At 44.4% G+C, this 24,273-nt stretch overlaps 4 protein-coding genes across 4 annotated transcripts in view; 2 read left to right on the top strand and 2 right to left on the bottom strand.

Moving 5' to 3' along the window:
* The window catches only part of LOC6542548 (flocculation protein FLO11), a 28,874-nt gene extending 25,215 nt beyond the window's left edge, over positions 1–3,659 (bottom strand). The window contains exons 1-2 of the mRNA XM_026979187.1: positions 3,360–3,659; positions 3,215–3,268 (exon numbers count right to left, since the gene is read on the bottom strand). Of these exons, the coding sequence (XP_026834988.1) occupies positions 3,215–3,216 (2 nt within the window). The 5' untranslated portion in view covers positions 3,217–3,268; positions 3,360–3,659. The remainder of the gene's footprint in view (positions 1–3,214; positions 3,269–3,359) is intronic.
* A 3,121-nt stretch (positions 3,660–6,780) lies between these two features.
* The window catches only part of LOC6542987 (nitric oxide synthase), a 33,377-nt gene continuing 15,884 nt past the window's right edge, over positions 6,781–24,273 (bottom strand). The window contains exons 9-19 of the mRNA XM_001969877.3: positions 20,594–20,768; positions 19,359–19,540; positions 18,434–18,643; positions 15,908–16,052; positions 15,161–15,265; positions 14,989–15,056; positions 10,049–10,382; positions 8,520–9,662; positions 8,107–8,231; positions 7,332–7,398; positions 6,781–7,132 (exon numbers count right to left, since the gene is read on the bottom strand). Coding sequence (XP_001969913.1) covers positions 7,025–7,132; positions 7,332–7,398; positions 8,107–8,231; positions 8,520–9,662; positions 10,049–10,382; positions 14,989–15,056; positions 15,161–15,265; positions 15,908–16,052; positions 18,434–18,643; positions 19,359–19,540; positions 20,594–20,768 — 2,662 coding nt within the window. The 3' untranslated portion in view covers positions 6,781–7,024. The remainder of the gene's footprint in view (positions 7,133–7,331; positions 7,399–8,106; positions 8,232–8,519; positions 9,663–10,048; positions 10,383–14,988; positions 15,057–15,160; positions 15,266–15,907; positions 16,053–18,433; positions 18,644–19,358; positions 19,541–20,593; positions 20,769–24,273) is intronic.
* Positions 21,340–22,623, top strand: LOC6543412 (lysosomal aspartic protease). Its single transcript, XM_001969879.1, has one exon. It carries the CDS (start codon positions 21,340–21,342, stop codon positions 22,621–22,623), a length of 1,284 nt encoding a protein of 427 aa, XP_001969915.1.
* LOC6543397 (lysosomal aspartic protease) lies at positions 22,924–24,158 on the top strand. Its single transcript, XM_001969878.3, has one exon. It carries the CDS (start codon positions 22,946–22,948, stop codon positions 24,122–24,124), a length of 1,179 nt encoding a protein of 392 aa, XP_001969914.1. The 5' UTR covers positions 22,924–22,945; the 3' UTR covers positions 24,125–24,158.

Below are 24,273 nucleotides of genomic sequence, written 5' to 3'. Positions count from 1 at the left end.
ATCTTGAACAAACTTAGCAAAAACACTCACAGGTATTTGTATACAACTGCTTACCTTGTCGAGGGGCACTATGTTTTAAGATATAAACGACACTCGTTGCAGGGCTCCATTGCAATCTTAAATGTAAACCAATGAACTTTTAATAAAGTAAGCAAACAAATCTATTTAATTTATCCGAACACAGGCATATCGGTTGATTCTTGGACGCCATTAGTGTCGTTATTTGTTTCCCTATCATTAAAAGTTTTTTGCATTTATTTACCTTACGTTTTTGGGCAAAAAACTGTCAAAGGAAAAAACTCAATATTTGACATTTATTGAGATTCAGTAAATTCATTCGAATGTCCAGATGAATCGGGCAACTGGGTATTTTTCAAAGCCAATTGTGACGTAGGAAAAAATAAAATGTGAATTCGTTTCCTGGTAACCAATGTGCAACAAATTAATTGATTTAATATAGAGTCAGCGAAAAAAAAAAACACTTGAGTGTAAAACCATTTCTGCCTTATTTATTTACGAGGCTTAAATGCTTATGGCATTTTATGTTTTCACTTTTTATGAAGTGCGTGGCAATTAAATGAAAATCATATGTGCAGGTAGTAACACCGACTTGGTTAATCTGCTGCATTTTGCCGGTTTTTTTTTTTTTTGCGGATCCACGGGCTTTTGAGCCACTGAAAGACTTGGTACGTAAGAGGCTTAAGTCTTTGAAAAATGTTCATTATTATTTAGCCATGCAAGCCATGTACATATCTCCTATGCCACGCAATGTGTGCAAAAAAAAAAAAAAAAAACATACAAAATCCAAATAAAAACAGATCGAAAAAATGGCAAGACGAAGGCGAAGGCAATTCAAATTCAACACATTTTGCGTTTCATTCATAAAAATTCACAAATATTTTTGGCTATATATTGGAGATATGCGCGATTTTGGTTTTATTGTCTGTCTGCACTACTTTAAATGGGTCCACGTGCCGAATTCGTGGGCGCCGGAGGGCGGTGGGCAGTGGGCAGTGGGCGGGGCCCAAGTGCCCCTCTTCTGCCAAATTGGTAATGAGCGTTGTTAAAATGCGCTAAGTGATTTTTTGCACTTTGCGACTTCTTCGCTGTCGCCTCGTCTTGGCCGTTTTGCAAGCCATTCGTGCACCGTGTTTGGTTTGTTTGGCATGGTTGCCTTTTAGTATTTGCCTATGAATGAAGTGGCTGTATCTAAAGTGGCAACAGCTATGTGCTAGCCATATATTTCATTCATTTGCCGAGCTTCTTTGTGGCGGCTTCACTTTGCAGCAGGCAGCAGGAAGTCCCAGTTTAGCAAAATAAATGCATAAGTTTATCAGACACATATGTATGTGGGAACTATGCCTAGTGAATACGCGTACTTAAAATTCTCACTCTAAAACTCAGCAGCTAACTCATCTACATACTGTTGACAACCTGGCTAGCTGCCTTTGCGCACGTGGAAGATATACAGTGGGGTAGAAATAAAATAATACATCGTCGAACTATCATCAGCACGCGATTTCGTCGGAGCATATGGCTTAATCTCACGTAACAGAAATTATTCTATAATAATTCTCAACGCTCAACGCTCTACGCGGTCGGACAAAAGATTTCGCATGCATTTAGTTGAATGATTTATACCTATTCGTACGTACGAACTTCGGGCACTCACAATTCATCTAAATGGCCATCCTTAACCTTGAACCTCGGGCGCATTAGAGAGCCAAAGTTAATAATTTAAATCAACTAATTGCGGCCTTAATAGGCGAATTTATTTACGGCTGACTTTGTGCCGCATGACCGACCCACCGACAACGAGCTGCGAAATATCTATAATCGGCAAGAAGCGACGCTTAATTTGCAATGAATCCCCAGAAGCCGCACAAATGAATGTGCCAAAAATTGAGGAACAAGATTTCAATACAATACCGTCTGAATTAACACGCTATAGAAGCTGTCAGGAGAGGAAAAAAACGGAAAAAATAAGAAAAGGAGAAAAACCCACAAGAAAAGTTCACAAGCCACGGCTAAAAGGCAGACACGCGTGGCTTGCCATTTGTTTATTGTTGATTTACTCGCCTTATGCCCGTTGTAGTTGGTAGTTGGTAGCTGGTAGCTGGATAGCCCAGCGACAATGCCATTAGGCTTAATGTTTATTATCTATACAGCAAGCCTACATGAAACTGGGGGAAAAATACAGTGACGAGTAGCAATGAACCTTGTGAGGTCTGGGCCGCTGTCAAATGGCTTTATTTCATCTGCCACACACATCAGTTGCAGCAGCAGCAGAGTCGCTCATAAATTATGAATACATTTCAAACACCTGTAATCGTAAAAATCAGCACTTAGTCACCGCCGCCGCTCAAAATCCAAACAATTTGTGAACGCCAAAAAGTACACAGAAATAAAGAGCAATACCTAGCAATAATGGTGCATAGTTCAGGAGCGTTTCAATTGTTTGCCATCAGGGGTATTGAACAGGTAATTGAACTATGAGTTGGGTATACGAATCAAAACAATCGCATAGACACATCATCCTTCACTTACTGCGAATTAACCATACGATTTGTTCGAACAGCTTCGCAAATTCACAGGAAGTGTGGGTAAGCGGTAAACATATTTCAAGTATTTCTTTGAAATGTGATCTGCTAAGAGCCGCAGCTCTTAAACAAATTTTATTTTCAACAATTTCTGTTCACGTTCACTCGAATTTTCTATCATTCATAGGTTCGCTGATCTATTAGGGTTTTTTGTCTCAGTTTTTAGTTTCAACTTGCCACTTTGCCTCCTGAAGTCAGCTTTTACTTAGTTTCAGCTGTTTCTTTTCACTTTCTGCTTGCCTGCAATTTTTTCATGAATTTACTTTTAATACTTGCTAGAATAATTCTTAAAAATATCCTCTACATAATATGATATTTTTCTGGAACCACTGCAATGGGCTATATATCCTTGGCCATGGCAGCACAACTGAATATTTACGGCGCGTAAATATTTTGGCGCATTTTCCCCCGTTTAGCTGGGCCCAAATCACCAAGCAAACCCTCGTGGATGGAAACGGATTTCTTGTTCAATAATTTCACTCTTGGCAACCGACTATCAACAACCTTTGCATTATTTTGTTGCCACTGCAATATATTACTACAAGTGTCCCCTGGTTTGTTGTACAATGTTGGCCACATATGGCACATATCGACTTGCACATGCAGACACTTACATTTGGGGCCGAAGTGAATATTTCGCGCTTTTTCGATTTGAGGCGCGCGATGGGCTTAAAGAAATATTTTCTGATTAGCGTCGAGCTGGTGGTGTTGCTGTTGCTGCTGCTTTTTAGACGGTTTTTGCCTCGCTTTTGGCCTTACCCACGTTTCTTGCCGTTTTCTTTTGCGTTTTTGACTTCTTTTTTCTTTTTTTTTCGAATATATATTTTACATATATGTTATGTTTTAGTGCTTTTCCAATTTCTTATTCACTTCATGTCTGCGCCCGCACACAGTCGCACGCTCACCGACGCAGTGGGTTCACCGTAGGCAGTACGCACTGTAACTTATGTGAGCTTTCTGCCGCCTTTGGCCGATTTTCGATTTTCAACCGCGACGTCAACGTTGAGCGCTCGAAATCTCGTTACTAACTAAAATAAACGAAGCGCGGCCCGACAAAAAAATCGACATCAGAGTGGCGATGTTTTGCCTTTTGTTGTTGCAGCCGTCGGCGGTAACCAAGCTCGCTCGCACACCTGCCCCTCCCCTCCCCGCCCCAACCCGCCACGCCCCTCATGCACGCCCCATCTTCGAACGGCGGCAAGTTCAAGTCGCAATGTTAGGCTTGAACGGCGATGGCGGGCTAGCGCCTTTCTAGCCAGCTGTTTTCGGTCGAAAAATGCACGTTCAGCAACCCAATAAAATACCATATTGATTTGAAAATATCGGTTAAGAGATGAGTTATATTTTATAAACAGCAACATTCTTTTTTATTGGAAAGCGTTATTAAAAGATACTAACAATGTTCAACTATTTCTGCGCTCATAAATTTTCTCCTCTTGCGACGAAGTTTACTATTAATAAAATAAATAAAATGATAAAAAATAAAGAAATACGCTTACATACAAATGTGAAATAATTTGATCAAGAACAGGCCTAGCTCGCTTATAGCCATTTTTTCAAGTGGAGCATCTCTGAGCTTGAGCCGTCCGAGTCTGCGCTGATTTAAGTTCGAAACGAACTTAGGATCGAAGTCGAAACTTCGAGCCGGCAAAAGTGAACTTGCGTGTTGCTGGACTGTTCGCAACATGTTGCTTCCGCTGGGAATTTCTTATGGCGAATATACGAATTTTGATTGGAATGACTAATGAAAAATATTGTTTACTCGATTTCTTTAGCCTTGATTGTTCCTGTTTAGGTAACCTAACTCACCTGCGTTCGTTAGCCCACTCAGAACCAGGCCTTCGCCAGAGGCATTCTTCAGACGTGCTGAGTCGTCCTGGGATTACCAAAAATTCCAATTTCCTCGCTGAGCCCGACTTTGCACTTTGTCTGTGTGCACTCACCAGACAGCTCTTCGAGTGAATCCCACCAATTTTGTTGCCAGCGGCAACCGAAGCTGCCCCATGACGTCTAATTTTTCCCGAACTCGTTTGCTTACTCACACACGAAATTATGCCAGGAATGTTGGTGGGACCCGGGGCATCTGAACGGTGGTTGTTGTGAGGTTGCCCGTTGAAAGTCGGTAGATTTATTCCGAATCGAGAGTGTATCCATGAAATGGAGTGTCTTCGAAGCGAGGCCAGAGCCGGTTAATAGCCAAAATGTTGGTCACTTGGCAAGTAAGACGCGTGCCATGGTAGAACTGCATTCCATTTGTTAATCTGGGCTTACCCGCACAATTAACACAAGTCCCTTTGGCTTTCGCTGACTCATGTTCTGGGTAAAAAAGATCAGGTGATTTCATTTGCAGTTCGAAAAAACCCAATAAGCCATTGACATCAGTTTACGATTACCATTTCTGCAGAGTTTTACAATCGCATTTCGGTTGGTAAGAGCAAACTTTACTGATTTTACGGCGCGGTCAGCAGACGAGTCATTCGAACCCAATTCAGCAGAAACTCGTGCATTTTTCTTTTTAGCCACGCGACTTTATCAATTTCCTCCGAATTTGCATAAGTTAAGTCGGGTGACGATGTTGCAACCAAGCAAAAGGTCAATGAAATGTGCGAATCGTCTTTAATACACCTTCTAGTGCTACAATGTAGGCAAAATGTTAATAATTGTCAATATGAATATAAAAATAACCGATGAGGTATTAAATATGATTTGTGAACTTTAGATTGCATCAATAGGTAGCATCCAAAGCTTTTACTTTTTGGCAAAAACGTCCATTAAACCTTTCCATTTCAATTTCCTAAGCAATATCTATCAGTTTCCTGTGTTTCTGCCATTGACATATGTCTAAACCTGAAATATGAGAGGAGGCTGAGTTGATTGAAAGATATACGCGTGCTTTATCTTAAAAAAACGGGGAAAATGTCAATCAAAAGTCAAACCGCGACTACTCACAGCAGTAGAAATTTCCGTTAAAAAAGAAACAAAAATCGCCGTTCTAAATGAAACAAGTAAAAACCCATCGTTAGAGTGGCTCGAACACCACGATACCAATTATTCAAAAATTACTTTTTGGCTGTTTAGATTCCATGAATAGACTTTCCTATATAGAATGGATAAGCCAAGCCTATTTGTTTCATATTTTTTGTACCCCAATACGGTTTCTAGCGATTTCCAACGCATTTCTGACTTTTCCGCGCTGTTGGCATATAAACAAATATAAATGGTAACCGAAACGCGCCATTTTCGTGGGCAATTTTCGAGCATATGGCAAGATAAAAGCGCAAACACCCGTGCGCCAAGCAAATGGCGGGTATTCCCATACCCAGCATACCCTACATGTGCACGCAAACAAGAACAAATCAAACAGAAGCCAAGCAGCGTTCACAATTCAATTTCAGCATTGAAATCAGATACTCCACCTAGTCACAGTCGCTTGGTGGGACAGCGGTGAGCCCCTTTGGTCGAAGTTGGGATGTGGATATGTGGATATGTGGATGTTTAGAATTTCGCACAAGGTACAAATCTGTTAACGCTTTGAAACCGCAGACAGCCACCGGAATGTTGGCGCAGCCACCAAGTTGTAGATGCACTGGGGCCTGAGATAAGAAAACACTCTAATTGATGAAAATATTCCCGGTGGGGGCCCCATGCTTTTAGCAAGAAATTATTGCGCCTCATTTGGCTAATATGTTCATTTTTGTAAGTTCAATATGTGAATTCAATGCGTGATTGCATGAAATTAGTCCAAAGTATGAGTGCAATCTCCTGAAAATAATTCGTATCTATTGTATCTATTTAATCAATTTAATTAAAATCAACTGAATTAGACCCACGGTAGCGCTAGTTTTTCTGTATGCATAGTGTAAAGCGTATTACGGAAGGTAAATACTCGTGCATATATATGAATCGCCTATTTTCGAGTCTGGCATTGCCGAGCTGGTAATATTCCCTGTCTTGAACCAATCGGGGCAATCGGGGAAATGAAGTATGAAAAAAATCAATAAAAAAAAGTGAGTATTTATTTTAAAAATTGCATTTTCTGCACAATTTGCCAATCGTCCAATTTCCATTTCCCTTCAGCCAGTTTAAGCCGCTTAGCCAATGGCCCTCACTTTAGAGCCGAAACTGGAAATTGCATTTGACTAATCCACGCTTTTCCTTCTATTAACGGTTTGATGAAATGCTTTTTCGGTTCGTTTATTTGAAATATATTTCAACATTTAGATTTTGATTTCGGAATTGATTTGTACATTAGAATCAATAATAAAATGTAAGTTATTTAAACGTTATCCATACGAATATGTAATGAACAAAGCGACAATATTTAATTGCATTTGAATATGGAAGAAAAAAAGGATAAGTGCTTGCTGCTCCTCTCTTATGTGGATATGTCACCCTCCTATTTTGATTAGTTCGAATATCTATCCTTAGGGCTGGGAGGCCATCCGTATCCTGGCCGTGGCCCTTGACTTTGTGTGTATCTCAGCGGTTCTCAGCGTGATGCCAAATATGTCCTCGTGGTAGCGACTTTCGTCCTGTGGAAAATCGAAAGAGCAGTGCAACACAATGTATGTAGATTCGCTGTCATCATATGTTGGTTTACACTACATTGTTCAAAACTATTTTCGTGCTAGCTGGGAAATATTGCTCATACGCCGAGTGTGGCGGGCGGAAAGCCCTCCACTGACGGTATTTATAGCTAAAGCTCAACATTATACCGCTAAGGATACTTACTCGCAGTGTTAGCAAAAATGTCTCAACTTCCGCCTCGCTTTTCTGCTCTTTGCCGGCAATGCACTTCCTGCCAAAGAGAAAGGAATATGGTAAAGTGTATGGTTGAAGTGTGTACAGAAAATACAGGAAAATTGTGAAAAACTGTTTATTTATTCGCACAGGAATATGGCACGTAATCTGTGGGGACGTTGCTGCAAGATTTATAAAGTGACAGCTGAAAGGGAAGCTGCACTCCATTGCTCTAAAGTCTCTTTGGTGACACTCGCTAGATGTACTAAAACCCATTTGGCTGTGCTCTTTAATCGCCGAATAACCTCTCACTTATTTATCATTTATACCTCTTCATAATGACAAGAACTACGTAAGGAAGCATATGTATTTTCCTCTAAGCACATTTCCAATTAGCAGACGCAACAGATGCGACAGTCTTATCTGCCCTGGTTTCAATTAAACTAAACCGCTTAATACTACGGGCACATTTCCATTGAAATCCATCCGCAAGGACAGCGCCATTATGCAATATCCTGTGTGTATGGATTGAGACAGCCCCTATTTCACAATAACGCACTTAATCAGTAGCTTTGAAAAAATGCGAGGCAGAGAAACGAAATATAAAAGCCAAGCGATGGCAAAATACCTGACCGTTGGGCTTTGGAAAACAGAAAACTCCCAATGGTGTCTCAGGGGAAAGGGTCCACCCCCGGAGATCCGGGTCCGGCCCACTCCCGGCACAAACACACGAAGGCAATCAAACTTGGGGCAGAGCAAACCTTACCTGATGGTCTGGTACACGTGCTCGGCCATTGTGACATCGCCGCAGACGTAGATGTGGCCCCGCTCCTGGACAATCAACTGGTACAACGAATCGAATTCCTGCTCAATCAGGTCCTGCACATATGTCTGCAATGCACAGGCGATTTGATGCCAAATCGAAACACAAATCATTATTTAAGCGGGATTGCTCAGATTCTGAGGGAAAAATTTACATTCCTATAATATACGAGTATATTTTTGTTGCTACTGAAATTTTGTGGTAAAATTTAATTTGTATAAATTAAATAACTAGCTCACAAAAACAAGGTGGGAATATAACACATGAAAAGTTGTATGATATGTTTTCTGTGTAAAACTTATTGTGGTGGCTTAAGAAGCCCAAGTTTATTTGCTAACTCCATAAAAACTACTTACCTTCGGAATGGCCTGCTCCCTGGACAGAGCGAGAAAGACTCGGTCCAGGATCTGCTCCTTCTGCAGCTCCGCCTTTTCCTCGGCGTACAAGTCCACATCCCGATTCCGACAGCCGAAGAAGAGCCACATCTTGGGCAACTTGGCAATGGGATCCAGGTCGCGCAGCACCTGGAACTCCTGCCAGAAGGAGCGGAATGGAGCTATTCCAGTGCCAGGACCAATCAGAATGATGGGACGACTCCGGTCGCTGGGCAAGTGAAAGCCCAGGGCGCTCCTCACGAACATGAACAGCTCGTCGTCCGCCCGCAAGCCGGATAGGTAGTTGGAGCAAACGCCGTACCGCTCGTCACCCTGGCCATCTTCGCAGCGGTACTTAACGATGGCTACCGTCAGGTGGATTTCGTCACTAACGCGGCGAGGCGACGACGAAATGGAGTAGAAGCGAGGCTGCAGCGGCGTCAGTTGGGCAAGCAGAAGAGGAGCCGGTGGCCGGCACGAGGGGAACTCCTCCAGAACGTCCAGCAGGTGGGGCAGTCGCCAGTGCCGCCAGTCCTCGTAGGCGGACGAATCGTTGACCAGCAACTCCAGCCGCTCCTTGTCCGCGGCGTCCTCGCAGAATCCCGCCAGCAAAGTGAGTAGCTGTCGGGATGGCGGAGTGGTCAGGTCGAAGAATCGGGCTAGCAGATTCCTCAGAGTATCCGGCGGTATTTTGTCGTGCGGCTCCCAGCACTTGAAGATCCCATTCGATGTCTGCTTCTCCTTTAGCAGCTGCAGCTGCAGCACCTCGTCGGGATTATCCACACCCACCAAGCGGCTAATCAGTCCGTCTACCAGCTCCGCTCGATTTGCCGGAAAGATGCCCACATGATCACCAGGCTCGTACTCCAAGCCCGGTGCACAGATCTCCAGCAGCATCGTGGTCTTGGCCCCCTCGCTCAGACGGGTCAGATTGTGGGGCTGCGCCTTCGCCTTGCAGCAGTGCACCTTCTTGTTGTGGTACTTGGACAGACTGCTGTCCAGGGATCCCTTGTTCGCCGACGGCACCAGACGCACCGTGTTCACTGTCAGGGAATCGTTCTGCAGGGCTAGCGAGGCATCCGAGAGGCTCTCCTCGGGATCCAGGCAGAAGGTCTCGCAGGCCAACTGAGGATGGAGGCAATATTTTACCGGATAGGATTACCCATTTTAAAGTTATTAGCTCAATTAGATAATAGTGCAGTTATTATCCACAGAAAAGCTTCATTTAAAATACGCCATTGCGTATACGCAGCGTTGTCACTTCAAAACCTTGGCAATACGTGATTTTAATCTTTATTATTTTTATGTTTGCTTATGAAACATGTAAACTATTTTCCTTGGAAATATATAGTTTAATGTTATGTTGAATTTAAAAGTCTCTTTCGACTATAAGTGCGTTGCGTATACGCACTGTTTTCCTCCGTTCTTGTCTCTTTCAAAAACTTGCAAATTTCCGCATGTGCCCAGCACAGATTCCGCATGGAGGTGTCACTTTAGACCAACGCACTCACCTTGAATACCTCGGGCGCCCACTTCCGGAAGGACTGCTCCTGTCCGCACATCTCGTCGCCGTAGGCCACCCGCAGCAGGCGTTCGCCGCCGAGCTCGCCCAGAATGTTGTCCACATACTGACCGAAGGCGCCGAAATTCGGATAGGCCGAGGAGCCGAGGGCAAAAACGGCGAACCGGACATTGGACAGGGGCCCAAAGGTCTCCTCGGTGAAGGTGTCCGAGGTGGAGCCCCGCAGCGAGTCCCAGCGGTCGATTCTCTTCACCTGTTGCAGTGGCAGCTTCATGAACTCCTGCCGCGAGCTGGCCTTCATGAAGGACTTCGACGAGCCAATGCTGTTTGGGTGGGCGGAAGAGGAAAGATTTTATGTGAGACATTCGGCCTATAGCTAGCAGCAAATTCCGTCTTCCAGTGCACCAAGTATGCGGGCCAGTTTTGGAAACAGTCCCCAGAACACTCAAATTAAAATGGGCCTGTTAAGAGGACTTTCCCGCCCTCCGTTTCATATTTCACAAAGGACGATCTAACAATGGGCAGGGGGCGTGGTCAAGGGCGCCCGTGCGCTGCTGCTGCCGCTGCTGTTGTTGTTGTGCAGGAACTAAACAATGAACAAAACACGCCAAAGGAGGCAACAATAAAAGAAGAAAAGCAGAGGCTGACAGCAAAGCATTTATTACGCTTGTCATTGGATGTAGTGAAAAATACAAGAAAAAACTCTGGAAAAAATGAAAATGAAATGTGCAAAAACTGCCAAAATAAAATGAGCACAAAGTACTGCTGCAGCCAGGAAGAAAAGACAAGATGTGGACTGGAATCCAGAGAAGGACATGGACTTGGACATGGGCAATTCACTAAAAAAACGTAATCATGCGCTCGTCAGCTGCTCGTCAGCGGCAAGCGGGAAAAGCTGGAAAAGCCCAGCATGTGGGTTTTCCCCCGCGCAGCCTGCAGTGCCCATATATTCAGTTGGAATGGGAAAATTTGAGTGATGATTCAACAATGAACACTGGCAGTCTTTAACGAAAACCCAAAGACCGACCAAAAATCCGCTTTCGGCCAGACTGCTCAGCGGCTCAACTGCCAACTGCCAACTGCATCTGGCCAAGGCCATGGCCCACTACCAGTGCATTTAAAACTATTTGAGCTCCAGCTGCTCAGCTTGGCTTTGGGTCAAAGTTTATGGCTTTGCTGGGGTCGTAAAAACCTGTTGCCCCGAGCAGAGGGCTCAGCACCCGTCACGAATGCCTGCCATGGAGCTTACAAGTTGTAGAAGCTTGTTAACAGCGACTGATGGAGCGGACCCTGTCGGGATTAGGGCCAAGATGAAACTACCACTCTACTCTTCATAAGACGATGGTCATGGAGAGGAATATTAAATTACGGCATTGCTACTTAAGCGGCTCTACCATTTTAGTAACGAGACCTAATCCTCATTATATCTAAATGGGTTTTGCAATGCGCCCTGAGTTGCTTTAATTAAGGAAAGGCAAATATTATTTGGAAATATTATTAGATAATCAATATTTAAGCATATGCACAGCAAAAGTCAGCAAGTGTAACCTGAGCATGTTGTTTGATATCAATGAAACATTTGCGAAGGAGAAGAACCTTATCCTTAACTTTTAAATCCCCATTGTAATTATAAGTAAACGTAATCCCACTCCAACCAAAACACATGCAATTCATCACGTCGGCAGCAAGCACAACTCAACGCTTCGGTGCTTAGCCAAGTTGTAAGCTGTGTGACGCCTATCAACTTAATCACATGCTCCTTAAAGCGGCAACAACACGGGCTGGAAGGATCCACCGAGCACGCAAACAAACAGACATCCTTTTCACCCAAAAGTGCAGCATTGCGTGAAAAGAGTGTTGTAATTTACAGCTCAACTTTCACCGAGTGGGGCGGGAAAATGGGGGAAAAGAGCAGGTGGCAGAGCAAAACTATTAAAAGCGAAAAAAATATAAACTAGCAGGGCCAAAGAACGAAGAGGCAGACTGGAAATCCCGGACTTCGAATAATTAAAACGAAACCAGCTCCAGAGAATTTACACTGTACCTTTACACCAAAACACTGCCATAAAAATACTGCAAAATAATATGATAAATATATTTTAAAAATGTAAGCACTAATCGCAAATGTGCAGACTTTCATTGATTCATTTATTTGGTAAATTTGTTTTGTAATAAAAAGGCGACATAAAACTATAACAGGAACACACTGCGTATACGCAATGTTCGCAGTGCAGCCCGCAGCATCATAAATTGCCAAGTTGCCTAAAAGCTGGCAGTGCCGTTTTGGCCCGTATTTATTCAGTCTGCTCTAGAGTCAAGTGGCTCCATTCAACAACTTCAACTTGTAATTATTTTTGTGCACTTGAAAATCTGCTGGGAGCGGGGGCATAAAAATACACTAATGATTTTGAGAAGCGTTTTGTGCGAGTGTTTGGCTCCACTCATTATGCAAAGTGGAGTAATTGCGAGCTTATAGGTGCCATCATCAGTGCGAAGCCACTTTTATGGCAAATGCATCGCACCCACCTGTCCTTAATGATGACGTCTAAGGCCGGATAAGTGCCCCATTCCGTGCTGTTGCAGTTTACAGACAACAGGATACGGATGTCAGGTGCTCACACATAAAAACACAAACATCCCACCCACACAGCAGACACTTAAAAGGACACTCAGAGGCGTTGATGGCATAATGGACTGCAATTAAGTGTGCTCGAGATGACAGTCACTCGACTCAAAGCAGGACAAGGCCAGTATTTTTAAACGAATTGTGCTCTTTTGTGGTGCTCAAGCAATGTCATTCCCAACCAGTGAAGTCACTTATTAGGCCACAAATACTGAACCGAAAGTCGCTACTCCTCACCATTTATTGGCCAAAAGTCTCTGCTAAGATTTGACTTTCGACTGGAAACTTTGCGGAAACTATTAAGCAATAGCTTGAGTTTCAGTTTCGGCAAGTTGCCCCAGAAGTTTGCAAGCTCTGAGCTTTAAAATTAAATCAATCGAAGCAAACAATTAAGAGCAAAGCAATTTGCGAAGCGACAAAATGCCTCGAGAACATAAAAAAACAAATACACGAGCCAAGCTCACTCGAGTGTTTAAGCAGCCAAAAGAGGACCTTCAGCAGCCCAGCACATGCTTTTGATAGCCTCCCCGAAGCGATTTTGGTATCAGGCTGCGAAGCTTGGTTGTTTAAATTGCTCATACGCAGCGTGGCACCCAAAAGGCAGCCAAGGCAGCAGGACCTCATTTCTTTAATGCTGGCCAAGCAAAAATTGCAATCGATTAAAGAGAGTGCTTGAAATGCTACCAAATAATTGAAACGATTATAGCCGAGTCCTATACAAAAGAGCCTTATATTTGCTAAAAATAATTTGCCCGACAATTAATCATAATACAAAAAAGAAACGTAGACTGAGAGATGCTAATTAACTCAGGTTTGGCAAAATTCCTGCGAAACTTCCGCCCAAATGAGCTTCGCCCAATTCAGCAAGCAGATAAATACAAAATGAGATCCAATGAAGAAGTAATAAATCAAATTAATTGGTTTTCACAGCACACAAAAGGAGTCAAACTAAAAACGAGGGGAGCCTGCTCATCACAATTCGCCCATTATAATAAACACAAATTAATAAACATGCCCAATCGATACAATAAACACGCACAATTATGTCAGATCAGAGAATCCCGTCATTATTTTTCAATTAAATCATCTCCCTTATCGGAAGTGCGGAAGTGCGGAAATGCGGCCGCAGGACATTTTTTACAGCCGACTCTCGTATTATGTTATTGAATTGGCTTCCGTCCGTGGGGACGTGTGTTTGTTTCGGCAGCCCCGGGTCCTTCCGCCAGCACCATATGAATTTTCAATTTCATTTTCAACAGGCGACTGCCAGCTTGTTTAGGTATAAATTTAGCCACCAAAGAATGGCTGATGTGTGTGTGCCCCAAGTTGTCAAAGTTGTCAAGCGGAAATCCCCTTTACATCATAAAAACCCCACACAGACCTACATACGTGCGGGAAAATATCGAAATAACAAAATTATTGTTATTGTTTTTTCCCCTTCGCTCTGGCGGAAGGGAAATTGCGCGGATTTGTCTGCTCTCTCAAGCGGCACGCACTTAAGTGCGTGTCCTTATCCCAGTGCATCGGTGTGTGTGCGAGTGCCCATGTCTGTATGTGTGTGCCTTTGTAATTTTAAAGCCGAGTATGCGGGACAACAACAAGAGGGCCAATTAATAATACAAAAATGCCAAATATGTGTCAGCAATAAAGCCGGCAACTTTGGAGTCGCAAGTAGCTACAGTGGGCATACCTGATGTAGGCCCAGGGAATATAATTGATATTTGCTTAACCCCAAGAATGCCCTAAATTGCGTTTAGATAAATATTAAAAGCGCCCACCTGACTAGCCCGTTGCATTAAATTTCATTAATAAATATAATTCAATTTGAAGTAAGAAGACATGGTTTCCTGTATTTTATGGACTTAAATGTGTACTTCCTAATTTAAAAACTGCACAGAATCCTGGATTTACTATATTTTCCATCTTATCAGCTGTCCCTTTTAGTGCGCACTATTTTGGATCACATTCCAACCCAGTCCAGCTTAATAATTAAATAATCCGGCTTTTCTTTCCTTACCAAAGACAAGGGATTAAAATCTCATTGCATGCCCCCCGAAGTATGCAATAAAAATTGATACGGAAAAAACCCATTTGCATGAGCTTGAAATTCAAAATGAAAGAAAACTTGCTTGAAAAGCAATTCGGTTACGCCCCCCATCAGTTCGTGCCCATTTATTATCCTTGCTCCTTCCCCTACATCGAAGTAACCGCAAAAAATTGATTTATACGAAATTTATGCAAAGACTGCGCCAACAGAATGAAGTGATGGAGGAGCACCCAGAAAGGGTGGCAATTTATTGACTCACCTGGAGTCCTGCAATCCATGCTCGCCAGACTCCTGGACACGCATCGCATACAGTTCCTGGGAGAAAAGCTGCGCGGCAGGGACGAAAAGTTAAAGTTCACATTTCGGGTCGTTAGGAGGCGGCTGGGCCTAATCCATTAATTAGTTTAGTGTGATCCGGGGGGAGTACTTACCTCGCCATTTTCGGGGGGATCGCCGTTGCCAAAGGTGGAGGCCACAACAATTAACAATGCCTCGTGCTCAATGGAGGATATATCGTAGTCCGACATGCAATATATCTAAATGAATAAACAATTAAGCCCTCTAGCAGTGGGTATCTGTATTCATTTCTTTCGTTTTATGCTAGGCCAAACACTTTTGTGGTCATTAGACACTCGGCCCAAAACACGCATTATGGACAGAGAACCTAATGAGCCTGGATTCTGGCAAATATCTTATCTTATTTTGCCAGGCAGCCGGCAGATGCTTTTTACACACACATGTCCAGGAAGCCAGGACTACGACTAGGCCAAGCTGGACTGAATCCTGTGGATCGGACACTAAGCCGGCCAAAAAATGTAAAAGTAAATTTCGGTTTTATGCTAATTTGTCTCATGTGGCGCTGGCCTTTACGGGAAGTCTAAGGTCGCAGGTTAAATTGGGGCCACCCGAAATGGGCTAATTTTAGATGTAGGTTAAAGCGTTTTATAATGTCAAATTAGGGATGTCACTTGGCAGTATGAAGTATGCCTAATCGTAGCTCATTTCCCGGGCTTATTTTTTACAAATTTGAAACTAAATGTGCAAACTAGCCACTCTATTTTGGGATAATAACAATATTTTCAGATCAGTTCTGAGGCTAGAAATGAAACTTTTAACACAGAAGTGACAAGCTGGAATGTTTCATTTCTACTTCATTAAATACCTCGAGCTAAACTCACCTGAGCATTGAATGCGTGTCCCAGTAGCTCACAAAGCTGCTTGGCATATTGCTCCGATTTGCCAGTTTCGGTGGCATAAAGAACTGTTGCCTTTATGCGCTTCGACAAGGCGCGTCCAAATAGTTTCGATGTAAATTTCACAGCCCTGCAACGAAGTGAGAAAGAGCCTTGGTTTAACTAGTACATTTGGGCAAATGCTGAATGCCTTAAAGCTGCACGACCAGCATCCATGGACATAAGACCCATAAGCCTTCTTGTCGGGGGTAAGACCATAACATATGTAGAACATAGGAGCCGCCGGCTGATATAGCCACTTTGATTGACATGCCGAGTAATTGGAAAATTGTCTACAAGTGGGGCACACATATGTATTTTCGTCAAGGATCCGCACACATGGTTAGTCAATAATCAAGAGGGCGCAAAAGAACCTCCATTTTATTTCATAGAGTCCGACGATGCGATTTTCCTCGCGCCCCTCACTTCGACATTTAAAGTAGGATCGCATAAAATTTGATGCACGGCGAAAGGCGAAGGAATACAATAAATGTCGAGGAATTTTCCTGCGCAAAATTAAAAGCCAATCCATAGGAGGAACGCCGTCTGCTGCTTCAGCATCCTTTGGCTGTATTATATTTACTATTGAGGAGTTGTGTAAATATATTAATTGCGCAAGTAAGCAAAATATAAACATAAAAGGTTTGGAATATATAACAGGAATTCTACTCGGAATAAGATACATTAGTGGCGTCTGCTTTCAACAAACACCTTCTATGGACAGCGCCTGAGTGTCAATCTAGGGTATTCCCTAGTTCGAGCTTCAGCACGCGTGATTCCCATTTATTATTTTCCTTGGGGATGCCATTGTTTTCTTGGCTCTGCGCCGGCTGCCTTCAGTCTGCTCCTGGCAGGGCACTACTTTTTGGGATAAGAGTGCAAATGGATGCTTATAGGCAGTTTAAATGTAATTCAATATGTCTGGCACTTCCACTTTGCAGCACCTTCCACTCCCGATCCCCTGGAGCTCCGTCTCCTGCTCCACCTCCATCTCCACCACTTCATCCACACGCATTTCACTGCACACTTTTGTGCGAGCATGAATATAATTTCATTTTCATAAAGTTGTCGATGTCAGCGCTGATTTAATTCCATTTCATCTCATCAGAGCTAAGAGCCGCGGCGCGTGCTGAAACAATTAAACTTAATTATGTCTACGGCCTGTCATCCCAACATGGATATATGTGCGGATACGTATATCCTCATAAATACGTAAATACGAATGATGTCATTTAAGCACTGATAAAAAGTTGTCCCCGAAGAGGCGTCGATTTAATGGAAGGCCGTACATGTGCAGTTGCAACAGTTTTAATTGATAACTTTTTAATGAATTTGTGAGCGCCATTTGGCAGTTGCTTGTTGGCCATGTTGCTGGCTTCAACGGACTGATTGCAGTAAATTAAAATTAATTAGCATGCAAAATACGCTGGTGTGGACAATGATATTACCGTGCAGCGATTTAAAGTGCGGTCGTTAATTAATCATTATAATTCTTCACGCTTTATTTAACAGCAATTCTCATTATTTCATATGTTTTTCTCTGCCTGCTTAATTGTGTAATTGGTTTTATTTGTTAGTGCTCGCCGCAGAAGTTTGTTTGAGCATCCGATTAATAGATAGATACATGAATAGGTGTAAGGATTAAATGCAATTCAGCCAACGCTAAATGAATAATTTGCTCGGATTTGCAGTCCGGTAGTTTCTGCTTCATTCACTTGCTCACCACAAATCGGACACTGAATTGATTAATATATTTGGTGTACAATGGGCTTCTGCATCAGATTGCATATGGGCCAAAGTAAGTTTACTTAACTGCAAGTTAACTAAAATCCCAACCATTTCGTTGAGATCATCGGTTAGTTTGCTGGGACTTAAATTCGCCAATTCACTGAGTTTAAATAAACTCGCTTGCTTCCTGATGGGTTTCAATTTAAGTTCGTAAAAGCGGAAACTAACTTATAAATGTCTCAACATTTTACCGCGCATAAAATGAGGACATCAAATTTGCATAACAATCAACTTCAGCCGCACATATGTTCCCAATTCTCCTGCTAAATCTAGGGGAGATCTCAGATAGAAAGGACGCGGCAGTATCCCGGCAAATAACATTTAAAATAACAATAACGGGCACAACAAACATGATGCAATGTACCAAATTATCCGGGCGACTTGATAACACTGGAGCAGATGGAGTCGGAGCAGCGGAGCAGGAGCTGCGGAGCAGGAAGCCCCATGGCAATAAACCACAATCCATGTAATCTACTTAAAAGCTAATCCCTGCTGATGCTGTCGTGTGACACGGTGGCAAAACGACCGAACACCGTTCCGCAAACGGGGACAATTACACGGGCAAGGATGCGAGTATCAACATCATCATCATCCACCGAATGGGGCAGGCTAATAGTGGGAGTATGGGCAGGAGTGGGAGCAGGAGCAGCGCCAAAGGTCGCCACGTTAACGGCAAGTACTTACCTAGCGATTTGTTTAAAATTGAATTTACGTCTTGGCTTCTTGCCCTTGCTCTCGCCACGCCCCTTCTTCCACACGTGGGTGCGCCAGGCGGGATCCTGGTACTCGAACGAGGGCTTCAGGTAGTACAGAGCCATCTCCTGGTGGAACACCGGCGTTATGGAGCCCGACAGCGGCGGCACGATCCAAATCCAATCAGCGGGACACCCATTCCTGTAGAGAAACAGAGGCGATTTCAGCACCGGTAAGTGATGGCCCTTAATTGACGAGCGGGTGGCTGAATCCTTTGGACTCATTTGGATCATTTCCAGCCCAGCATTTGAAATAACGAGTATTTTTAGTGCCCCAAATGGGAGATTACCATTAACGAAGTTAATTGTGGCTGCCCCCGTCTGCCGTGGCTATAAAAATAGACACGGGCTTATGGTTTTGATTTAGTGCTTGTAAGGGGAGACTCTTTAAGACTGGTTTGGGATTCTAAAATAGCCCATTTGAACAAGGTTAAGGACATGGGAATAACTATATATATAAGTAAATAAACAAAAGTAAAATGCGAATAATGTAGTACTTATTTTTAACTCCTACGACCAGGGAAACTTGGCCGCTTTCCCAACGAGAATGAAATAAGTTTGACAAATTGTGCGGCATTTATGTGTCTCGCGAGCACTTTACATAAACGCTGGCGACAGCAAATTGGAAACAATAAATTTACTTTCGCACCTGCAAAGAGTTTTCCGCGCGATTTTCCCCGCGGCCGCGCGAAAGTCAAATAAAACACGTTACGCCATAAACATGCGGTTGGGATATGGATATGTGTACATATGTGGATACGGATGCGGATGCGAATGCGGAGGTGTCATAACTGCAAGCCCAGCCAGGCCATAAACAAACAGACAGGATATAATCGCCGATCTGGGGATTCACTCACCTGAGCTTGGACTCGTTCTCGAAATGCTTCATGAAGCTCTCGCTGGCCGTGTGGTGATCCACAATGGTCACGTTGCGACTCTGGTAGGAGTGGAGCACGGCGATGTTCATCTCCACGACGGCCTTGTCCTTCCACAGGGACGTGGGTGTGCGGGTGTCCAGGTTCATCTTCAGCGCCACCGTCTGCGGTCGGTTAAAAATCAATTTCGTTACTGCCTAATCGCTCTAATCGAATAACTATGTCCATTTTCGACTTTCGATTACTGTGCTCGGTTTTGTGGCCAGCATTTATTAATTACCAACTACTGTTGGTTGCGGTGGTCAGGCCCAACAAGTGGCCCAAACCCGAAAGCACCTTGCCACTTGCGAGTCGGAAGCCACACCGTACACGTATGCCAATTATTAATTTAGCCACAGGCCATCGAATGTCACGAGTGGAGCTGTTGCTTGCAACTGATTGACTTTGATGATGACAAATACCACAAAATAATGGCAAATGTTTGCCATGGCGCCCGCATTTCGTCACTTCACTTAGGGCACTTTAATACTTTAAGTTAATATAATTATCACTAAAACTGCATTTAATAGCTGTGATATTTTACGGTGCCAAGAACATGTTGACTTCGATTAAATAATGGAAGAGGTATTAAAAACTCTTTTTTGTATTTTTCATTTTATTTCATAAGTGGCCTACCTAAGTTGGCCTACCAATGCACCTGTGCCCCGATGGCATTTTGCTGTCATAAAATGGTGCCTGATTTCCGGAGAAGTGCTAATGGCGTTCTCATGCTGCTGAAATCTAATTAGGCTGCTGAGATCGATCGAATTTTAAATGCATCGCCAGTGTATTTAGTTGCAGGTCAGAACCGAGCACATCATGCGCAAAAGTACTTTAATTTTCAGACCGTAGTTATTTTTTCAAGCCTTAAAGAGCCGCCGTTCTTAAGTGCTGTTAACCAGCTTACACCCGCCACCCACATAGCTGGTGGCTAAAAGAATGCTGGCCCAGAAAAAAGGGCTTTATGTGGAGACAGCAGGAATGATAGGGGGAGTCCCCGGTTGCTGGGTGCGCTGCACATTATGCGGCCTTATAATGAAATAAGCGCCACATCGCGATACAGCGACAAAGACATCAAGGACATCGGACAAGGACAATGTCAGCAGGGGAGGGGGCGGATATCAATACTAAAATTACCACAGATACACAGGGGCGAATGTCTTTTTACTCCAACTTACCTCGAGCATATTGCGGCGATTTGTGTCGCATAAATTCCGGCTGCCAATCTCTGTCGACATGTACCAACCGCTGAATGTGGTGGCCGTAAACTGGATGCCGCCCACATCGAACAGCATACTGGATACGGCGGGCAGGGCGTACCACCGCAGTCCCAGATCCGAGAACCATTCGAATCTGCAATGGGAGCGCAAGAGTACGGGTAGTGGGTGCTTTTATTTCGCCAGCTCGGTTCATATTGGGAGATAGGGTCGCTGGTGTGGGTGGCCAGTGGCCACAGGCCGCGATTGTGGATGCAAATCCATTGGTTATACAAGCCATCACCCGACCAGCTGATGTACGCCGGACTTAATCCCGACATGGCGTCGAAGCCGAGCTAATTGAGAAGCTAAACATTGCAGTCCCAACTGAACCCAGTGAAATGTGCAGATAATTTGGAAACACATTTTATACAGAACTATGCAGTGTAATATTGTATTGTGTACTAAACGTCAAATGAAGAGATACATTTATAATTGGGTGCATAATAAAGACGATTTAATTAAAGAGTCACGATGTCACGTAAAAGGCGCTTAGCCAACAGCATTAACCATATTTCCATGGATACTTCAGCTGATGAACAAAGAACACGAAACGAAATCATATAACTAAAATCATATAACCGTCAAGTTATGGAGTGCGTTATATGTGAGTATATAAACTGCCTTCCTTGCTTGCAATAAGACACATTAGTGCACAAGACGCAAACATGCAAGTCGGCCATCTACTAATTATACCACTATTTTTACTGCTGCTTGGCCACTCGATGGGCCAACTCAAGAGGACTCCCATCGCTCGCCAGGTGAACCAGAACAAGACCCATGCAAATGTGAAGGCGGAGAAGATCGTGCTGGCGGCCAAGTACTTTCTGGTGGACAAACAAGCCTCACAAAGGACGCAGATGGTGGCCAACGGATTCAATCTGGAATACACCATTCGGGTCTGCATCGGAACACCACCGCAGTGTTTTAATCTCCAGTTCGATACGGGATCATCCGACTTATGGGTGCCGAGTTCCAAGTGTGCAAGCACCAACGAAGCCTGCCAGGAGCACAATAAATACAACTCGAGTGCGTCGAGCTCCTATGTGGAGAACGGAAGTGGATTCAGCCTACAGTACGGCTCAGGCAGCTTGTCCGGATTTCTCTCTACGGATACGGTGAACATAGACGGTATGGTAATCGAAAATCAGACTTTCGTCGAGGCCGTCGAGGAACCAGGTCTAGCCTTTGTGGACACCACTTTTGATGGCATAGTTGGAATGGGATTTGGGTCCATCTCCGGCGGCGTCGCCACTCCCTTTGACAACATCATCAAACAAGGATTGGTCGAACGCGCGGTGTTCTCCGTCAACCTCAGGCGCGATGGAACCTCGCAGTCTGGCGGAGAAGTCATCTGGGGAGGAATCGATCCCAGCATCTACAGGGGCTGCATCAACTACGTTCCAGTTTCGATGCCTGCCTATTGGCAATTTACGGCTAACTCGGTGAAAGTCAGGGACATCCTGCTCTGCAACGGCTGCCAGGCCATCGCCGATACGGGCACCTCGCTCATCGTCGTTCCCCTGCGAGCCTACATAGCGATCAATATAGTATTGAATGCCACTGATAATGGAGAAGGAGAGGCCTTTGTTGACTGCAGCCGTCTAAGCCGACTGCCGAATGTTAACCTAAATATCGGCGGCTCTACCTACACACTTGCCCCAAAGGATTACATCTACGAGCTCCAGGCGGATAACAATCAAACCCTGTGCCTATCGGGCTTTTCCTACTTGGAGGGAAATCTATTATGGATACTGGGGGACATTTTCTTAGGAAAAGTCTATACTGTCTTCGATGTGGGCCAGGAGAGAATTGGATTCGCTAAGCTAAAGAGGAATTCAACCTATCGTAGGTATCCCCACACCTACACGTATGCTAATGCTAGAGAACCCTCTAGATACGGCATCGATTACTCGTTCTACGGCCATGAATACCCCAGATACTTTACTTGAATTTCAGACTTATTCACCTACTAATCCGCACCTACTAATCCGCACCTACTAATCATACGCTTTTTGTTAAAACACTTGTATTAAAAAGATGCCCAAAACGAGCAACAAATATTTGCCGATTTCTTTAATGTTTAAGACTAGAGGGCTTTGTTTCCGAGTCAGCCTAAGTGTGCCAACAGAACTCGTGGACGTTATTAGCTTCCATGAATAGGAAACCTATGAATATTTGCAGAAAGACAATAAAACACGGGAGAGCAGACAGAAGCTATTTAAATTCCGAGCCCATTTGGAATCTATTCATAGTCGAATTTCAGCCGCAGACATGAGACAGTTGTTAGTTTTATTGGTGCTTCTCGGGATTGGCTATTCCGCTGGCAAGCTGAATCGCGTCCAGCTGCACAGGAACAGGAACTTCAAAAAGACCCATGGAAGTGTGAAGGCCGAGAAGACCGTGCTGGCGTCCAAGTACTCCGTGGTGTCGGAGACCTCCTTCAGTACCAGCTCCGCGGGTGACACGGAAAGCCTGCAGAACTCCATGAACAATGAGTACTACGGAGTGATCACCATCGGAACCCCTCAGCAGAGATTCAACATTCTGTTCGACACGGGATCCGCCAATCTGTGGGTTCCAAGTGCCAGCTGCCCGGCTTCAAATACCGCCTGCCAGAGGCACAACAAGTACAACTCGACGGCATCCAGCACCTATGTGGCCAATGGTGAGGAGTTCGCCATCGAATATGGCACTGGCAGTCTCTCCGGATTCTTGTCCACCGACACGGTGGCCATAGCGGGAGTCACCATCCGGGATCAGACATTCGGCGAGGCACTCAGCGAGCCGGGTACAACCTTCGTGGATGCTCCTTTCGCTGGAATCCTGGGACTGGCCTTCAGCACGATTGCCGATGATGGAGTGACTCCGCCGTTCGACAACATGATCTCCCAGGGAGTGCTCGATGAGCCCGTCATCTCCTTCTACCTCAAGCGACAGGGAACCGCTGTCCTCGGCGGAGAACTGATCCTGGGCGGCATTGACTCGAGCCTCTACAAGGGAAGCCTCACCTACGTCCCCGTTTCGGTTCCTGCCTACTGGCAGTTCACGGTGAACACCATCAAGACCAATGGCGTTTTGCTCTGCAGCGGATGCCAAGCCATCGCCGACACTGGCACCTCGTTGATCGTGGCCCCCCTGGCCGCCTACAAAAGAATCAATCGCCAGCTGGGCGCCACCGATAATGGCGGTGGAGAGGCATTCGTGAGTTGCAGTCGAGTTTCAGCCCTGCCCAAGGTCAACCTGAATATCGGTGGTACTGCCTTCACCCTGGCACCCAGGGACTACATTGTCAAGCTGACGCAGAATGGCCAAACCTATTGCATGTCCGCCTTCACCTATATGGATGGTCTTAGCTTCTGGATTCTGGGTGACGTCTTCATTGGCAAGTTCTACACTGTGTTCGATAAGGGCAGCGAAAGGATTGGCTTCGCCAGGGTGGCGGACTATTAACTACTTCTTATCGAATAGGAAATACATGCAATACATAAAAACCAACTTGGCGTACTCCTGATTAGTACACTTTTTGGGGTATATTTTTAAAAACATCGACAACTGTGTTTCGAGTGGAGCTTACATGTGTGCTTTCGCAATCGGTTATA

This window comes from Drosophila erecta, unplaced genomic scaffold, assembly GCF_003286155.1.
Source record: "Drosophila erecta strain 14021-0224.00,06,07 unplaced genomic scaffold, DereRS2 tig00000055-arrow-pilon, whole genome shotgun sequence".
Taxonomy (NCBI): Eukaryota; Metazoa; Arthropoda; class Insecta; order Diptera; family Drosophilidae; genus Drosophila; species Drosophila erecta.
The sequence above is the reverse complement of the archived record's forward strand: the minus strand, read 5'-3'. Positions and strand labels throughout refer to the sequence as shown.